Source organism: Pithys albifrons, chromosome 4, assembly GCF_047495875.1.
Source record: "Pithys albifrons albifrons isolate INPA30051 chromosome 4, PitAlb_v1, whole genome shotgun sequence".
NCBI lineage: Eukaryota > Metazoa > Chordata > Aves > Passeriformes > Thamnophilidae > Pithys > Pithys albifrons.
The window spans coordinates 41,268,434-41,287,689 of record NC_092461.1 but is presented as its reverse complement, the minus strand read 5'-3'; the positions used below and the strand labels follow the sequence as shown (position 1 = coordinate 41,287,689).

General features: G+C 46.5%; 1 protein-coding gene across 1 annotated transcript in view; it reads right to left on the bottom strand.

The window, feature by feature from the left end:
- The window catches only part of SNTB1 (syntrophin beta 1), a 122,058-nt gene extending 104,053 nt beyond the window's left edge, over nucleotides 1-18,005 (bottom strand). Inside the window, exon 1 of the mRNA XM_071553912.1 lies at nucleotides 17,350-18,005. Within this exon, the coding sequence (XP_071410013.1) occupies nucleotides 17,350-17,872 (523 nt within the window). The 5' untranslated portion in view covers nucleotides 17,873-18,005. The remainder of the gene's footprint in view (nucleotides 1-17,349) is intronic.
- Between the last annotated feature and the right edge of the window lie 1,251 nt (nucleotides 18,006-19,256).

Here is a 19,256-nt window from a genome sequence, read left to right as displayed (position 1 = left end):
AAGTTGCCCCTATCCAGAAAAGGAAATATAAGACCAAATTAGACCATCCAGCGGACGATGAGGGGGCTGCTGCACCTCCACAGCAAGCAGACCCAGAGCCTGAGATCATCACTGAGTCATTGTCATTTGATAATCTCCGTAGTTTGCGGAAAGACATTGCTCGACACCCGGGTGAGCCCATCCTGACTTGGTTGATCCGAGTTTGGGACCTTATGGGTGAAACCTTACAACTGGATGGTGCTGAAGCCAGGTTTTTGGGGGCTCTGGCCCAGGATGTGGCTATTGAACAGGTGTTCGTGAGGGAATCAAAGCCCCTTTCACTCTGGGCACGACTTCTAATGAGTGTAAGAGAGAAGTTTGTTTATAGAGAAATCCTGCAGGAACATCATATTAGGAAGACTTGGAAGACGATGGAAGAAGGAATTTTACGTCTGAGGGAGATGGCAATGATGGACGTGCTTTTTGGAAGGGGTGGGAAAACCAATAATGACCCTGACAAGGTCAGATGCACACCACATATGTGGTGGAACCTTTCACACTCGGGGCCAGCTGAATACACCGATTTCCTGGCATCCATGTATAGGGAAGAGAACCAAGAAACAGTGGGCGCTGTAGCAAATAAGCCCCGGATATATGAAGGCATGACCCACAGCCCAATGCAGGCCCGTATTTCTGCTGTAGAGACATTGGTTGAGAGTCTCAAGACGCTGCCTGCAGAGGTAAAAGCGATCAGAGAGGAAATTAGGGAAAGTCTCCAAGTGGCACCAGTGCGAATGAGGACCTCTGAAGTCAGAGCCAGACGCCCCCCAGCCAAAGGAAGTGGACAGACCTCATGAACTGAGATGTGGTACTTCCTGGCCAAACATGGAGAAGACATGGGACGGTGGGATGGGAAACCCACCCGTGCCCTTGCAGCCCGAGTACAAGAACTGAAGGAGAATGGAAGAAGGTCAGTGAGAGTAAGTGCAGTCCCAGTTTCCCACGGGCAAGAATCTGACCCACAGGAGGGCACCTCCCAGGTGTACTCATCGAGAAAAGGTTCTGACCGCTATGACCAGGATCAGTGTTAGAGGGGCCCTGCCTCTAGCCAGGTAGAGGCAAGGGACAACCGTGTCTATTGGACTGTGTGGATTCGATGGCCTGGTACATCAGACCCACAAAAGTGTAAGGCTTTGGTTGATACTGGCGCTCAATGCACATTAATGCCATCAGGACATGTGGGCTCAGAAACTATTTCTATTTCTGGGGTGACAGGGGGATCTCAAGAGTTGACTGTGCTAGAAGCTGAAGTGAGCTTGACAGGGAGAGATTGGCAGAAACACCCCATTGTGACTGGTCCAGCCGCCCCATGTATCCTGGGCATTGACTACCTCAGGAATGGATATTTTAAGGACCCAAAGGGGCATAGATGGGCTTTTCGAATAGCCACTGTACAGACAGAAGGGACTGAACAATTGAACTCATTGCCAGGTCTCTCAGAAAGTCCTTCTGCTGTTGGACTGTTGAAAGTTGAGGAACAGCAAGTGCCAATTGCCACCATGACAGTGTACCGTTGGCAATACCGAACGAACCGCGATGCTGTGATCCCCATCCATAAGATGATCCGTGAACTGGAGAGCCAAGGGGTGGTCAGCAAAACCCACTCACCCTTCAACAGCCCCATCTGGCCTGTGCATAAGTCTGATGGAGAATGGAGATTGACTGTGGACTATCGTGGCTTGAATGAAGTTACCCCACCGCTGAGTGCCGCTGTGCCGGACATGCTGGAGCTCCAGTATGAACTGGAGTCCAGGGCAGCAAAGTGGTATGCCACTATTGACATTGCTAATGCGTTCTTCTCCATTCCTCTGGCACCAGAGTGCAGGCCACAGTTTGCTTTTACGTGGAGGGGCATGCAGTACATCTGGAACCGACTACCCCAGGGGTGGAAACACAGTCCCACCATCTGTCATGGACTGATTCAGACTGCACTGGAGAAGGGTGAGGCTCCAGAACACCTGCAATACATTGATGACATCATTGTGTGGGGGGACACAGCAGAAGAGGTTTTTCAGAAAGGAGAGAAAATCATCCAGATCCTTTTGGGAGCTGGCTTTGCCATCAAACGGAGTAAGGTTAAGGGACCAGCCCAAGAGATCCAGTTCCTGGGAGTGAAGTGGCAGGATGGACGCCGTCAGATTCCAACAGAAGTCATCAATAAGATTACAGCAATGTCTCCACCTACCAGCAAAAAGGAAACACAAGCCTTCCTGGGTGCCATAGGGTTCTGGAGGATGCATATCCCAGCATACAGTCAGATTGTAAGCCCTCTCTACTTGGTAACCCGTAAGAAGAATGATTTCCACTGGGGCCCTGAGCAGCAACAAGCCTTTGACCAGATCAAGCATGAGATTGCTCAGGCTGTAGCCCTTGGACCAGTCAGGACAGGACCAGACATACAGAACATGCTCTACTCCGTCGCCGGGAATAATGGCCTGTCTTGGAGCCTTTGGCAGAAGGTGCCTGGTGAGACTCGAAGCTGACCACTTGGATTCTGGAGCCGAGGCTACAGAGGATCTGAAGCCAACTATACCCCCACAGAGAAAGAGATCCTAGCCGCCTATGAAGGAGTTCAAGCCACCTCAGAGGTGATTGGCACAGAAGCACAGCTCTTTCTGGCACGTCGACTACCAGTGCTGAAGTGGATGTTGTCAGGACAGGCTGCCTCTACACATCACGCCACTGATGCCACCTGGAGCAAGTGGATTGCCCTGATTACGCAGCGCGCCCGTAAAGGAAAATCAAATCGCCCTGGGATCCTGGAAATCATCACAAACTGGCCTGAAGGTGAAAATTTTGGTCTAGCAGATGAAGAGGAAGAGCAGGTGACACGTGCGGAAGAAGCTCCACCATACAACCAATTGCCAGAAGAAGAAATATGCTACGCCCTCTTCACCGATGGCTCCTGTCGCATTGTAGGGACTAATCGCAAATGGAAAGCAGCTGTATGGAGTCCCACCCGACAAGTTGCAGAAGCTACTGAAGGAGAAGGTGGGTCGAGTCAGTTTGCAGAGCTTAAAGCCGTGCAGTTGGCCCTGGACATTGCTGAACGAGAGAAATGGCCAAAGCTTTACCTCTACACCGACTCATGGATGGTGGCCAATGCTCTCTGGGGATGGTTAGACCGATGGAAGAAAACCAATTGGAAACGCAGAGGGAAACCCATCTGGGCTGCCGATATATGGCAAGATATTGCCACCCGAATAGAGAAGCTGATTGTGAGAGTCCGCCACGTAGACGCACACGTGCCCAAAAATCGGGCCAATGAGGAACATCTCAACAACCAACAGGCAGACCGAGCTGCACAAGTGAAAGTATCACAGACAGATCTGGACTGGCAGCACAAGGGAGAGCTGTTCTTGGCTCGATGGGCCCATGATGCCTCAGGCCATCAGGGTAGAGATGCCACTTATAAATGGGCACGAGACCGAGGGGTGGATTTAACCATGGACATTATATCTCAGGTTATCCATGACTGCGAGACATGTGCTGCCATTAAGCAGGCTAAGAGAGTGAAACCCCTGTGGTATGGTGGACGCTGGGATAAGTGTAAGTACGGGGAGGCCTGGCAGGTTGACTACATCACACTGCCACAGACCTGCCAAGGCAAGCGCTATGTGCTCACCATGGTGGAAGCAACCACAGGGTGGCTGGAGACACACCCAGTGCCTCACGCCACTGCCCGGAACACCATCCTAGGCCTGGAAAAACAAGTGCTGTGGCGACATGGCACCCCAGAGCGAATTGAGTCAGACAATGGAACTCATTTCAAGAACAGCCTAGTTGCTACCTGAGCGAGAGAACATGGCATTGAGTCGGTGTATCATATCCCCTACCATGCACCAGCTGCCGGGAAAGTTGAACGGTGTAATGGACTGCTGAAAACCACTTTGAAGGCATTGGGTGGAGGGACTTTCAAACACTGGGATCAACACTTAGCAAAGGCTACATGGCTAGTCAACACTAGAGGCTCTGTCAATCGAGGCGGTCCTGCCCAATCAGAACCCCTTCACACTGTAGATGGAGACAAAGTCCCTGTAATACACCTGAGAGGTATGCTAGGGAAAACAGTCTGGATCAACCCTGCCTCAGGCAAAGGCAAACCCATTCGTGGGGTTGTCTTTGCTCAAGGATCTGGTTCCACCTGGTGGGTGATGCAGGAAGATGGAGAGACACGATGTGTACCTCAAGGGGAACTTATCTCTGGGTAAACGACTCATATTACTGTATTTGTAAACACTTAATTATTTGAAAGAAAATTTAAGTTTAATGTAGAGTATCGGCATGGAAGAGAATTTAGGGGTGGATAATGCTGTAGTTTGGGATTATTATGTAAATTCTCTCCCCTGGCACTTAACTGCCCAGGCCAGCGGTTAACAAAAGAAGCAGTTAACTGTTGCTCGCTCGGGTGGGGGCAGGTTTGTCTCTTTTGGTTTGTTTTTTTTTTGGATATTCTTCCCAGTCTTGGCTCGGCGGAACGCAGGAGTGGGGGCTCCAAGGAGGCAGGCTGCCCTGCTGGTTACTGTTGGGGTTTTCCTGGCTGTCTCGCTGCTGCCTTCCCCGGACTACTTTTTTTTTTGTGCTGTGCTGCTGCTGCTGCCTGCCTTGGATTTGCTTCTGGTTGCTCGTACCTTTCTGCTTCTTGGACGGGGAACACAGGGGGAAGAGACTGAGTCCATCTGAAAGCTCACTGCTCGTCTGTCTCGCTGGAGAGGGACTGAAATTCACTCTGCAGCCAGCCGGGCTGTGACATGGACACTTAAGTATAACCTTTCCTCCCGGAGGAAAACCTGCTGGGTTTTGTTGTTGTTTTGGTTTTTTTTTCTTTCTCTTGTGGTGTTGGGGAAGTGGGTTGCACTAGTCTGCACTATATATATATATCAGTTATCCTTCTTGTATTAAAATTCCTTTTCTTAAATTTGATAAAGAGTGGTGTGATTATCGTGGAGGAGGCCCCTCCCCTGCTTGTGGGTAAAACATTTTGGTTTTTTCCCCTCAAACCGAGTCAACGGAACAGTAGCTAAAGAAACAACATTTGTTTAATCAATTATTATTGCACAAAATGACTGAACTCAGAGACTGAACTGCTGCCACATCTATTTTACAAAGCTTCTGCTCGTTGGTCTTTGAGGAAGCAGAAGCAGAGAATAGAGTCAGGTTTGCTAAGCACAGTAAAATAGCATGTTAACAGAGGGACTCCACTGAAAAGCTCACAAGCAGGTCTTTTCAGGCATGCAGGAAACCAGTGAAGTGAGTCCCCCAGTGAGGACCAAAGACCTGACCATAATATTCTAAAGGGAAATTACTACACAGGTATCAGGGACAGGATGAAGCTGTACCAGCATCTTTTTTTCCCCATCAGTAATTCATGTCGATATTGCTTGCTAAAAAAATATCCTAATCCCATGGAAATCAATGGGAAAATTCATGCCAACTTGAAGAAGAGGCGGCTTTCAGTCTCCCGTCTCCTGCTCCCTGTTTACTTCCCTTCTTGGTGCTCTCTGGCCAACAGCAGATTGTCCCCAACAGCCTGACCATCACCCACTCACTGACAGAGGCTTGGCCCCAGACAACTGGACAAGGACAGCAGGGTCTGAGTGGAGAACACAGTGCCTGAGAAAAGCCAAAATTGCACGTGCAGCATCCTGTAAAGCATTCCATGAAATGAATCAACCCAGAGATTCCTTCAGTGCAGGTATAATCAAGACTTTTCCATTTTCAAAAAACAACTAACAATCTACATAGCACTAACAACAAACAAATTCTGTCGTGGATTTCAGCAAATGCAGGTACAACATGCATGCAAGCTGTATGTGTGTGCCCACCAGCACCTTGTGCCTCTGTAGTACTGCTGATAGGCATTTACAGCTGTGCCCACACTAGGGCTAGGTGTGCTTTGGAATTAAACAGCTACATTTTAAGGTTTTCCTAAACCAACATCAGCCAATGCACTAGTGAACAGAAAGTGAAGCGAAAATAAAGAAATTAAATAACATATTGCATATTCCCCCCACAGAAGTAATTTTCCATCCTTTATGGTTTCGTGAACACTTGATTTCCTCACATAGAGTTCTACACAAAGTCTTAAATATGGCAAAAGCTAAAAAGGTAGTGAGGCCAACTTAATTCACAGCTGCATTGAGGAGATATTAAAATTACACCTAGAAGAGCTATTTTATGCAAGTTTTAGAGACTTGAGAAGTTTCTTTCTCGTTTCCTTCTGTACTCAAGGTTTTGACTGTGAGGTTCACAGAAACAAGGAAGCACAGCCCCACAACTATGACTAACTGAAAAGATCAAACATAAACATCTTATGGGAACTCATATAATATATCACTTGTGACTTCTCCACTGGAAGTACATTGATCTTGGCTCATACCAAACATACATCCTTATCCACTTCACATGATGTGTATATTGATAGAAGAGTAACAGAACAAAGTGATTAAGGGGAACAGCATATCTAAAGCTCCCAAAGAATTGAAAAAACCCTGTGCCTATTGAAGCTAACTAAGAATTTTAATAAAATGGGAAAAAAGTACTAGATTCAGTTGGTCAAAACTTTTTGGCTATGAAAATTTCCTGTGATTAATGTGATGTGATTGCAAAGATTTTCTATGAGGAGATGGTACGTGGGGTAATTCTATGCTTTTCCACATAAAAATTCTACTTGCAAAACGTTTTAAAGGTAAGTTCAAATCAGCGTTTTGAAAGCAATTTGCTTTATTCTTAAATATAAAATGCCACTTCAAATTAAAACATCAAGATTCCCATTCACATGTTTTCAAGTCAGCTCTTCCTTTCACCCCTGAAAAACCAAAGGGTATTTGCTCCTCAGTGTTTTGTTAAGAGAATGAACCTTAAAACCTCTCTAAGGTCTTAATATTACATATGCACACAGCCCAAAAGCTCTGGCAGCAGTTGAACAAAAACTCAACCATTAAATACTAACATTTCAAGGTATGCCTAGCAGAAAAGTTCAATATATATAAATCAAGATCAACACAGAATGATCCTAGCAATGCAGTCCTTACATAGGCAAAGTCCAGAATCAATTTCAGTTTATTTTTACTGGGTGTAATTCATAATATGCCCAGACTCGCTATTTGTTTCAAGGCTTCACAGACAAAGTGCTGCTCTTTTGACAGTCTTTCCCACGTGTTTATTAAAGCAGATATAACAGAGTCAAAGGGAAACATAAAACCAACAGAGGATCATTTTTAGTTTCAGGGCAATTTTATATGTCACTTCTCAGAATTTCAATTTATGGCTTTCCTTAATGGAGCCTTTCAGGGTTGATTTTAATGTGTTACATGGAAATTCCACCGGTTTGTTCCTGCAGAGCTTTCTTCATCACTGACCTGCCCTAGGTCTGGCTTATTTATGTAGACAGACATTCACTGAATGGAAGGACACTTAAAACTATTTTCTTTCACTTGCATTCTTCCTGAATTAAAACGTTTTCTTTTATTGCCTTTTTTTGCCTGACACTTCTCCAACATTCCACAAACCTGAAGAATATCAAAGTTACTGTGAGTTTTTCCTACCTTTTCTAAGGCAGGAATACAGTCTTCCCCAAAGCTAGATGAGAATTGTATCTTACAAACATCACAAGAGCATCACCCTGCAACCCAAACCAACCCAAACCGGCTACTCTTGCAAAGAAAAGGGTAACAAAAGCCAAGACAGCAACAGTGGTTTCATGCATATTAGCTGTGGCACTTGCAGGACCTTGAGGTCTGTCAGCAGGTTTAAGTGTTGCTTGTGTTTTTTCTCACCAGTGTGCTCAGGACTTCAAGAATTTGGGCTATATTAACTGTCTGACCAGCCGTTTACCTGAGCTTCTAAAATGCAGAAGGGTTTAATTTTGGCAATGCACAGTAGTAACACCTGGAGCTCTTAATGAAGAGCCAGCTGTCAACATTCAAGTCATTCCAGCTTGAAGCTTGCTCCCCTTCTCTTGAAGTAACACATCTTCATGACTTCATATGACATGAGTTCAGAACCAGCTACATCCTCAGCTCTGGAAAAGGCTTCCCAGGAGTGAAGTACAGAATGGTTAAGGCTGGGAAGGACCACCTGCAGGGTCACCTAGTCCAACCTCCCTGCTCAGCCAGGGTCTTCCTTGAGCACATTGCACAAAACTGTATCCAGAAGGTTTCTCAATATCTCCAAGGAGGGAGACTCCACAACCTCTCCATACAGTTTCAAGCTAGGACAGCCCACCATACCACCCTCACAGCAGAGAGACCCAAGGGGTAACACAGGCATCATCTCAGCCTCTCCAGACCTGGCAAAGCCCCAGCAGCCGAAATTTGGTAAAACCATGTTGGCCCTAAGCACATATGAAGGTCAAGCGCCAAACAAGAAATGCCTGTTGATGGGACTGTTCATTACAGAAGTATGTACATAAATACATCTGCCACTGTGCGTCTCCATGCGTAAGGATGTACATATGTGGTAGGAATCCTGCTGGTTCTCTGGAGATGCTCCTCCATCCCAGTCACACATCATTGATCAAAGAGACTGGGTACTAGGAAAGTCTGGCACTACATGAGACAGGACAAGTAAGCTAAAAGGGGCAGGTGGTTATCAAGAATAATGTGTTCTGTGGAAAACAAGTGTTATTTGGAAGCCTTTTTTTCTGTCTGTAGGATCCTCAACAGAAAAAAAAACAAAAAAGAATCCACAAAACAAACAAACAAACAACCTCACACAAAATAAATCAAACAAAAAAAACTCACAAAGAATTCAAGTAGCAAATACTGAAGGAAAACCCTGCTCACCTTATTCCAGTAAAATACTTCTCAACACCCAATAATAAAATACCTCATTTGGCTTCACGTCTGCAGGAGGAGGACCCTTCTGGTTCCTACGTAGGAAGAGTAAAACCAACAAGAAGCTGCCTGCTCTGAAGGAAATCACATCTGCCACTACATCCTGCCAGCCCTACTATCAGCTCTGTCCCTTCAGGATACTTTGCAGGGACTAAAGTCCGAAGTCTGGGATAAACAGATTAAACTTTCACTGTCTGAGTTAAAACTATTAGCTTAAATCAGCCTCGCAAGACACAGGCTGGATAACACTAAACCTCTCCAGCATCTTCATCTTCACACAGCTGCCTCTTGCTCTGCTTGAATCCAGAGCCAGGGGCAGTTAAAACGTTTCACTATAGTAAATCATCCTGGAAATAGCTACTACTGAAATAACTCAGACAAAAGTGGAGGTATGTTATTTCTATGGTATAGCTTGCCATACTCTCTCACAACTACTTGATTATGTTAAAAGCCAAAATAAGTGCTGCACCAGCTGTATATCCTATGACAAATGGAACATAAAGCTTAACTATGGCCCTATTTCCCTGAAAGGGCATATGAGGCTGATGAATATTCCAAAGAGGTAATGTTATCTGTGGGAACAAACCAAGTAAGTTGTGCCTCCCTGTCAGAAAATAACTTACATTCTGATACTGGCCTTTTAAAAAAATTTTTTTTGCATTTTATTTTCATATTACAATATATTTCTAACTTTCTGATACTTGAAAAAAGGACTCTGTTTCTCAAGTACGTACACCACCATACCAGAAATTTACCAATTTTTAGTCTGCCACTAAAGTGAACAGAAGCTGTTTATACAGACACACACACAGACAAGTTACTCACCTGTGTGCTGCCTTGATGCAGCCTCACTGCTCAAACACGTATCATCTTTACAAAGAAATATCCCAAAGCAGTGAGAAATAAGCATAGCCACAGCTTTAGTTTTGATGACTTCTAGAACTATGCCAAGAAGCATGACTTCCAACAGTTCGTGAAAAAGCTGCGCAGCATTTTTAGAAGGAGTGTGCTGTCTGTTAGTCATTTCTAATCAGAGACAGTTTACCCATGTCTACATTTCTGGCTCATTTCCTTACAACTAGAAATTCCATTTTACCCAATAGCTACAATACAGTTGTGCTGCTTTGATGGTGACCAACTTCACTGCACCCTTAGTATACATGCAATCAAATCCACAGCCAGTTCAGTAGGTCAAGTTCTAGGCAGACAAAATTAAAGCCAGACAGTAACAAAAGTGTGCAGTAGCAGCACACCGAAATTCATGTCTGCCAAAGAATTATGTGAAAATTATGTCCCTTAATTGAATTTATGTGAAGGAACAAACTTAACCTAACAGCAAGGCAGTATCTAATGTTGAAGCAATCTGAGGAACTAGTCACAGTTGATTAAATCTTTTGTAAGCAAGTTTGTTAACTTCATTTCTCAAGCAAAATATGTTTTGATAGCTAAGTGGATGGTGAACAAATCAATTTTGTCTTTTCCCAACATCTTCTGCAAGCTAAGTAAGGTAAAAACTTTTGTGTACTAGTTCATTACTCAGTGTTGCTGGACTCCAAGATACTGCAAGATGCTGGATGCCATAATTTCAATGACTCCTCTCTCTCCTAGAAGTGCAGGGCTGGGCCATTAACCATCTTGTAAAGCACAGAGACAAGGTCTCATAGAGCAGCTTTCCTGGTCCTGCAAAATAGCAGCTGACAGATATTTATTTAAGAGCATTGAAGGAGGTTCACAACACACCTTCCAATAAGAAGCATGAGTGACAAGTAGCACTCTATGCTTTCTACATACCTTGCAGCTTCTCACAGACATCTCTAGCCCCAGTCAGCTGTGCCTCACCTTGAACACCTTTAAACTCCCTCCTTGCTGGCAGTGACACTCCTCAAGGCATGTACCAAATGCTGCCACTCCCCTGAAGTTCCTTCCCATCTTTACAATAATCTTTTGTGTCCCTGCCAAAACAAGACTATTCCTCCTATTCAATCTTACTCAACCTGCCGTAACAGTACGATGCTCTCCCCGATTGCTGTCCTGGCAAAGACCCTTAGCACAGACGCACCTTATGCTGACAGTAGTATTTTAATCTGCTCGACATAGCTTAGGGTCTGGAGAGGTGACACAGTTGAGCCAAGTGAAGCCCACTTCACACCAGCTACAGCGGCTGTAGTGACAGCAGCAGGACACCGGTAGGTGGTAAGAGAGAAGAATCTCTCACCTCCACCCACCACATCAAGGCCAGCAGAGCTGTGTTCTACAGGCTACTCACAAACTCTGTACCAATAGGAATTAAAAGATTTTTTGCAAGTTCTAGAAATACCACTATCATCCCTTCACTATTTTTCTGAGATGCTTGAAGAATTGTTTCAGACCTGGAAAGCTGGTCTCCCATGCAGTACTGGGACAGCTTTTTCCCCATCACATTTTGTTCACTTACTTATGCTATTGCTCTCTTGAACTACTGTTTCCTCCAATTTCCCTTCTCCTGAAGTAGCTGTACCAATTAAAACAAGTAGCCATGGCAACATAATCTTGCAGAATAAACTAAAAAATAATCCTATGATCAGAAATTTAAATTAGAAAAATGGAATTGAATTAACGTGTTCCTAAAATGTAGAAGTAGAATGACTACTGGAACAGTTTACAAACAAATATGGTAAACTGTCGAACACTTACAAACTCTGAATGAACAAAAATAGATGCTATATTTAAAGCCAAATTTACGGATAGAAACATTATTACCAGAAGTTCCACACCCTCTACTATGAAAACAGGTTAAGAGAGTAAAAAAAAAAATTAAAAATTATTCCCAATTTATACCTGAAACCATCAGCCTATTGAGATCAGCACCTGTCCCAAACCCAAACTAGTCTGAATTATGGACACCTCATCAGCTCCCTCAGAACAGACATGCAGTGAGCCTTTCTGACCCAAACCCAGTGCACAGCAGGGATTGGGAGAGGTCAGTGCCCTTGGTATCTCCTGTGTGAAAATGCCTTGCCAGGAGGGTGGAACTCACCTCCAGAGAAAAGGTACTTGGCATGGCAAAATAGAGACACACTGTTTCATTATCCATAGCAAAAGCCCTCAGCTTTCAATTTTATTCTAATGGTTTAAAGATTCTTCAAAGAGTTATTACCAAGATTTCATATTAAAATCCCATCAAGGAATTACAACTGGGATTTTAAAACATGCTTTTTTCTTTTCTAATGATACTTAACATGTATAATCTGTACGTGCAATTCAATCTCCAGACATTTAATCTTCTAAGCATCCTTTAGGAGATGATAAAAAATTGCTTCTAGAGGGCTCAGTATATGATTTCCAAGGTGAGGGGGTTGATGGGACACCTTGCACTTGGTCCAAATAAATCCAGGAATTGTGTTGCCCAAGCTGCCTTATTTTCTTTACAGTAACTGAGAAAGAGGACTCATACGAGAATTACTGCAAAGAGGATGTACCGATTTTTATCTGTGAAAGGTGATACAGACTGTCTGGACTGCTAAATTAGCCTGTAATCTAATCTGATCAATGAAAGACACATCAAGTGTTGCCACTCAAGCTTTGCCATCAGCTGCAGGCAGCTGAAATAATCAAAACTGAGATTCTTAGGAATTGCTTACACCTGGAACTCTTGAGAATAACATTACCTGCTCTTTTCCCTTTCAATTTCACTTTCAAACTAACGTGTGCCAAAAGCAGCTCCACAGGCTATGAAATATGGTATAGCCTCTAAATACAAAACATTTCCCTAACTGCGTATTTGCTGGTACAAAAATTAAAAGGAAAAGCAAAAGAGACCCAGAAAGACAAAAAGAGGACAAAAAGAGGACACTGTTTTCTCCATACATTTACTGGAAGTGTAAAAGGTAACTGCCTACAATTTGCAATCACTGAGATTAACAGCCCTGACCTGACTATAGTAAGTAGTTATGCCACATAGGCACTTACAAAGTGCCATGTGCCTGGTATTTCCTCTATACTTGCAAGAGACATACTTTTTGGATTAATATTGTATTTTGTTTACCCCCAGAAATCTCCTGTTGTCACTACTTTACTGAAAGAAACACAAAAAGATAGATAAGACAGAAAACGACAGCAAACAAGCAGACAGTGCCTATTTCATACTATTTCAACATGTAGTTCACACAGGCAGAATTGCTTTGCTTTAGCCAAAGCAAATGTAAAAATGGTAGGAAGGGGAGAATTCTTACATTTCCTACAAAAATATTGTCTAGAAAATAATACATGTTCATACAGTACAAACTGCATCATGCATAGTCTTACGTTGTTTTAGAGCTGCATATTACTTCCAAGAGGGATACAGATGATGACTGTAGTCTACTGTCCAAATGTTAAAATTCACCATATAGGGAGCTGTGTCCCTGTGTGAAATTAAAGCAAACCCAGAGAGGCTGCCAAAGCCACTTCTCCAGGAACCTGCAACTGCATTAACAAGGAAGCATTGAAAACCAATAAAAACTCTAGCAAAAGTAAAATGCTCCTTTTTCTACTACATACTTTCCACCACCATTGCTAGCTCTTCTGCACACATTAAACAAGTGGGGAAAAATACTTTGCAGAAAACTACCAAAATTACTAATGTGGATTTTTTTCTTCCAGTACAGCATCATGCAGAGGGGGCCCACCTGATATTAGCACAGGCTACTTCAATTTTTCATTTTTTCACCAAACACATAGAGATTACAAGTAAAGCACAACCAGCTCGGTTACAGAGCATGCCAAGGGGCAGCTCTCATCTAGGATGCTTTGATAAAAACAAACACCTTTTGTGTCTTGAGGATCAGTTGAATGTAATGTGCTTCACACAGCTGCTTGATTTTCCAAAGTGCTTATTTAAGAAGTTGAAATTAAACAGAACCACAGGGAAATTATATGTACAAACAATAGCTGTCATGGTAATTTTAGCTTCCTACCACACCTTCAAATACACACTGTAGAAGGAGGCTGCCTTATCTCTCATGTAGGGAAACTGTTTCTGCTTCTGAATGCTGGTAAGAAGCTCCATCCTGCTGTACTGAACACCTGAGAAGTCACCCAGGGCTGACAAGCTCAATACCAGTCCCTGCTCACTCTGCCTGCTTTGCTTCCCCACACCCATGCCCAAGCTGTGACTGAAAGCTCACAGGCAATTAAACCCTGAAGGCAGAAGCAGTCCATCCCTGCAGATGGGGAGAGAGCAAGATTTCTAAGGGCTCAAGTCCTTCTTCAACCATCACCTCCCTCTCCTTTTGAACATTCTGCCCTACAGCTCCTCTTATGGCAATATCACCTGTTACTTTACTTCCCTTCCATTTTTCAAATTCTACCTGATTTAAGGCACTCCGGACAACTCCACAGACAGACCTATAAGAAGGAATTTTAGCTTAGTAAGTGGACCAGACAACTGAAATCTGCAACAGACTGACATCCTTCAGGGATGGAAAATAAGAAGACAGAACAACACAGTATGGGTATTAAATTCAAGAGTAGGACTACTCCTACCGGGCTTTACAGCTATGTCACTCCTAACCAGCACAGCTACTGCAGCTACACCACCTCTAACCCTTCTGCAAATCTCTGTGTCCGCCAGCTCAGAGACAGCGATCAATGCAGCAAAAGGGGCAAGTGTTAAAAAGAAGCATTGCCTCATTCCTTCTCTTTGCAAACCGTCCTCCTACTGCCACCCATCCAGGTGCCAGCCCTGCGTCCCATAAAGGGTGCAGAGGTCTGGGGAGGGATTTTCCGCTCCCCTCCTCCCCGCACAGGAATGCAGGAGAGACTACAGTTTAGTGCTGAGCTGGTAAATGCCTCATTTCACCGAGCAAGCGATTTTAGGCAGGACACTGTGTAACAGGCGGGCTCTGGCACTCTGATGTTCGAGTGTACTGAGGCACACTGACCACATCTTCTCTGCAATAACTTCTAGGAAATTCTCAATCATAAGATCCTTTCCAGGAATGCACAACACATTGGGCAATATTCAGAGCCCTGCTCCACTGCGTTCTGTGCTTCACATCTTACCATGCCTTTTGCAAACTCAGCTTTCCTGAGCTGGAAGTCATGAGCAAATCTCAAAATCTCCCTAAAAATGTAAATGTTGCATTTTGACCCTGGAAACACATGCCAGCTTTGCTCTGTGAACTGGAGGAGTTTAGAGAGGAGCTGTGCATGGGTCTTGCCCTGCCCCAGAGCAGACTGCTTTTTGCCATATATCTAAAAGAAGTCAGGAAATGGCAAATGCCTATTGTCTGGAAGGTAAGGAAAATCAAGTCTTTCCCTCTTATACATTAAAGGGTAAAACGAACTTTAGGATTTTCCATCCTTCAGTAATAAAAATACCATTTTAGACTGTGCTACTAAAGAATGAACTACAAATTGGGCAATAAAATCACAGAGAATTATTTTAAGCTGCCTGTTTATACAAGCTATTCACATACAGTGAGTCCCTGCTGCAGGGAGCAGCCTTCCCAGGGCAATGCTGCAGCCAACTCTCAGTTTGAAATAGCAAGAGAAAGGCAGGACAAAATATTGAGTTCAGTGTCAGAATATTTTAATTCTATACAGGGATTACTACTGAAGTATGCTCTCAATTCACAAATTACAAATTCAGTCATGGAAACAGCTACTGAGGCACATCAGACTTCACGAAGCAAAGAAACACAAGATAGGTGCGATGTCAAAAGGATGCCAAGAGTCCACACTGAAACAGCTTCATCTTCACTCCCAACCAGGAAGAAGACTGAGGTGTTTTAAAGACTCACACAGTAGCAGCATGCTCAGGTGCTGTTACTGCAGGCACTACACAGAGGGAGGGAGACTTGAAAGCACTATATACGTTACTGATGAGATCACAGCAAAGCTCAAACATTACCTGGCCTCCGCCCCAGGAAGCCCTTAAACTGCACAAACAAACCAGTGACAAAATTTAGATGCAAGAGTCTCAATTCAGACTCCACAGAGAAGTTCATATTAAGACTTCACAGGTATCTTTGTAAACGATACAGCAGCAGTGAGGGAGGATGGGATGCACTCTGGTCCCATGGGGAGTGCGGGGCTCGCAGGGAGAGGAGGCATAATTGCCCTCACCTTCTTAAATTCTCAAGGGGCACTAACTCAAACCAGTAGTGTGTTTCTCAGCACACACTACTGAAGGATGAATTTTCTCACCTTCCCTCCCCTTCAAACTTTTTCTGCAACTTTATGCCATAGTTGGTTGCTCACGGCTGATCCTCAGCGGCACCTCCCAACTGCCAGTAGCACCTTCTTTGCTTCTCAGAATAATCATCAAAAAGATACACGTGAAAAAACGTGCGGTACCGACAGGGCTACAGGCACAGTGAGGGGGGAGTGCCCGTGGTTCGGAGGAAAGAGATGGCACAGGGGAGGGCAGCACAAGGCAGCTCAGCAGCATGCCTCAAATGCCATTGACCTCGGGTTAAATGAACTTCTGAGCAAATATGTAATCACTTTATCAAACAAGCGCCAAGGGCATTCCTGAAGCTGTTCATTCTCTCAGGTGGAGCAGGTAAATTGGTCTTTGTGAGAAGACAGGGATTAAACGCCTGTGAACGCCTTTCTCCTTATGAACTCGCGGTCTGGGGAAGCTCTCTCTGCTTCTTGGTACTCCCTCCCCAACATCCGCCCCGTTCTGGAGGGACACGCTCCAGTCTTCCCCACGCACACCAGCGATTGTTCCTTTCTCTGGGCTTGGTTTCTAAGGCTACTTCTTACAAAACTGTCAGTCACCCCTGAGAAAGGAAAAGGCACTGCTTTGCAGGGATGGCTGATGTGTCCATGAGCCACCGCCAGCTTCAAGTCCATCTGCAGCCCCTTCTTGCCTAGTCGGGTGTGGGGTGGTGGAAGGAGGAACTAGAGAGGGAGGTGTTGGGCGTTTCGAGTGCGTACAGAAAAGTCACCCAAGCCCTATTCTTAATGACAGGGGAGGAGGGGGCCCTTTACTTCTTTAACCCTCTCTCTCGTGGTACTCAACTGCCCCCTCGTTTCTTGGGCTGAAAAGATGCGAAAATGTCCAGACGGCAGACCGTGAAGATCCCTCACGCTGGAGGGAGGTCGTCCAGGCTACCACCGGGAGCTCTCAGCCCCGAACACGACCCGCCGCCGCGACCAGACGGGACTGCGGAGGCTCCACTGGCAGCGCCCGGACGAGGCTGTGGGGGCTGCGCTGGCGGATACGAGCGCGGAAAGTTCAAGCCCGGCTTGAACTCAGCATCCCACTTGCCCCTTCCCGAGGGGCTGCATTGGTAACAGATGCCGTCGAGGGTCCCGACGCGGCGCAGGGCAGAGGGTATGAGCTCTCCCCGCTGGAAAGACGCACGGAGGAGCAGCACGACATGTGCGGCGTCACCTCCGTAACTCCCGGCTCGACTCCACCGCCTCTTCGGCAGCCGAGCCGACCCACCCTGCAGCCTCCCGCTCTGAGGCGCACTGAACTGGACGGCCCCCGGTCCCCTACCTTCGAGCAGCACCTCCTTGCCGGCCCGTTTGAGCGCCTGCACCGCCTCGTCGTGAGTGGCATCCCGCAGGTCGGTGCCGTTGACGGCCAGGATGGCATCGCCCACGTAGAGGGCTTGGGTCTGGTCGGCCGCCAGCCCCTTGAAGATCTTGCTGATGAGGATGGGCATCTTGTTCTCCTTTCCCCCCTTGATGCTGATGCCCAGCCCACCCATCTCCTGCTTCAGCACCTTCACGCACCGCTTCTTGTTGGAGACGGCCTCGGGCACCTGCTCGGGGGGGTCCGTGAAGGCGGTGCGCGCCGCCGCCGCGCCCCCACTGCCCTCGGCCCCGCGGCACGCCGTGCCATCGCCGCCCAGCCCGTTGTGGGCCGCGCCGTCGGGGCGCTCCTCGCCGCTCAGCACCAGCGCCTCGCCGCCCAAGTTGGCCAGCACTTTGTGCCAGCGCTCCCGCACCAAAACTTCCAGCCAGCCGCTGCGCTGCGCCCGGCCGCCCCCGCCGCCGCCCGCCGCCGCTACCGCCATCTTAGGAGCATGCTGGAACCGCCGAGTGACGGCACCCCCGACTCGGCTCAGCGCGGCGGCACCGGACTTCAGCCGGGGGGCGGCGAGCTCCCGGCGCGGCGGGGTGGGGCGAGGAGCCGCGGCCGCCCCCCCGGGGCCGCGCCGGGGCGGGCGCACCTGGCGGCACCGCCCGCGGGGTGTATGTGTCGGGGGAGGGTGTCCCGCCCCTCCCGCGGAGACACGTCGCGGGACTGCTCGGGCTGAGCCGCGGCTTACTTCGAGCCGGGGGTGCGATGGCACGCAATAGTGAAGGGGCCTCGCCGGAGCCGGAGCGGCGCTGTCAGCCTCGGCGGCTGCCGTCTGCAGTGGGGGGTAGCGAGGGGCTGAAGGAAACCAGCGGCAGGGAAGCGATAAGGAAAACCCAACTCTGTTTATTTTTCCCTCGGGATTTTTTCTATAAAGTGGATTAACACTAATTGGTTGCCCAAAGGTAGTTAAATTTCAGCTGTATGGAAGTAGAATTCAAGTTGTTTCACGGCTTTGTAGGATGGAGGTGTTAAGTGCTTGTGACGCATACTTTTGCACATTTTGAAACTGTTTTCTGTGCTCTTTGATTAAAAATTTTAAAGGCCCATGGACTCCACATTTCTCATTTTCCACTTTTCCCCATTCTCCCCTCCCTTCTAGGAAACAACAGGTGCCTGACAAGGGGCTCGAAGATCCAGCTCAGGCCACCAGAAAAGACAAAGCTTTCACGCTGCCTCTTTGGAGATGTCCCCAGCAGGACTGAAAGTGCTGCCCCACAGCAATGTGATTGTACAGACATGACGTACCTCCTGGATTGCATTTGTTTCTGCTCCTTGAAGAGCAGCTTTGACTCCTTTGTAAAGTGTAATGAAAACTCCAGCGGTTCGGGAGGATTTTGTGTATGTAGGAGCAACACTTTAGGGAGGTTGAGATAGCCAGTGTAGTTACAGTTCCAATCATTTTGATCATGTGAGTCATATGGGTCCCTAAATGCATTTTCTGGCTTCTCTGTAAAGCAATGCCATTCATTTCTGATGCCCAGATTTTGCTTTCAGGTGCACACATGTGCCTCAGTTTAACATGGGGTGGGCAATTTGGGACTCACCTCCTCAGCATGGGTTTGCACCTGCATGTGGGATTGTCCCCAGACAAGCTTGCCTTGGTTTAATAGAGTCCCTCAGACCATTCTGCTTGCACTGGGCTACACAAAACACTTTCTCTTCTCTCCAAAGGACAGCAGAAAGAGCTTCAACCCTCCTTCACTTGCAGCCTCACCCAGGCTGCATGCAGGCCCCTCCTCCCAGTAGGAATGCAACCCTGGCCCTAGGGAGAGTGGGAATCCACAGGCAATGGGTTATTCAAGGATAACGGGTGGGTG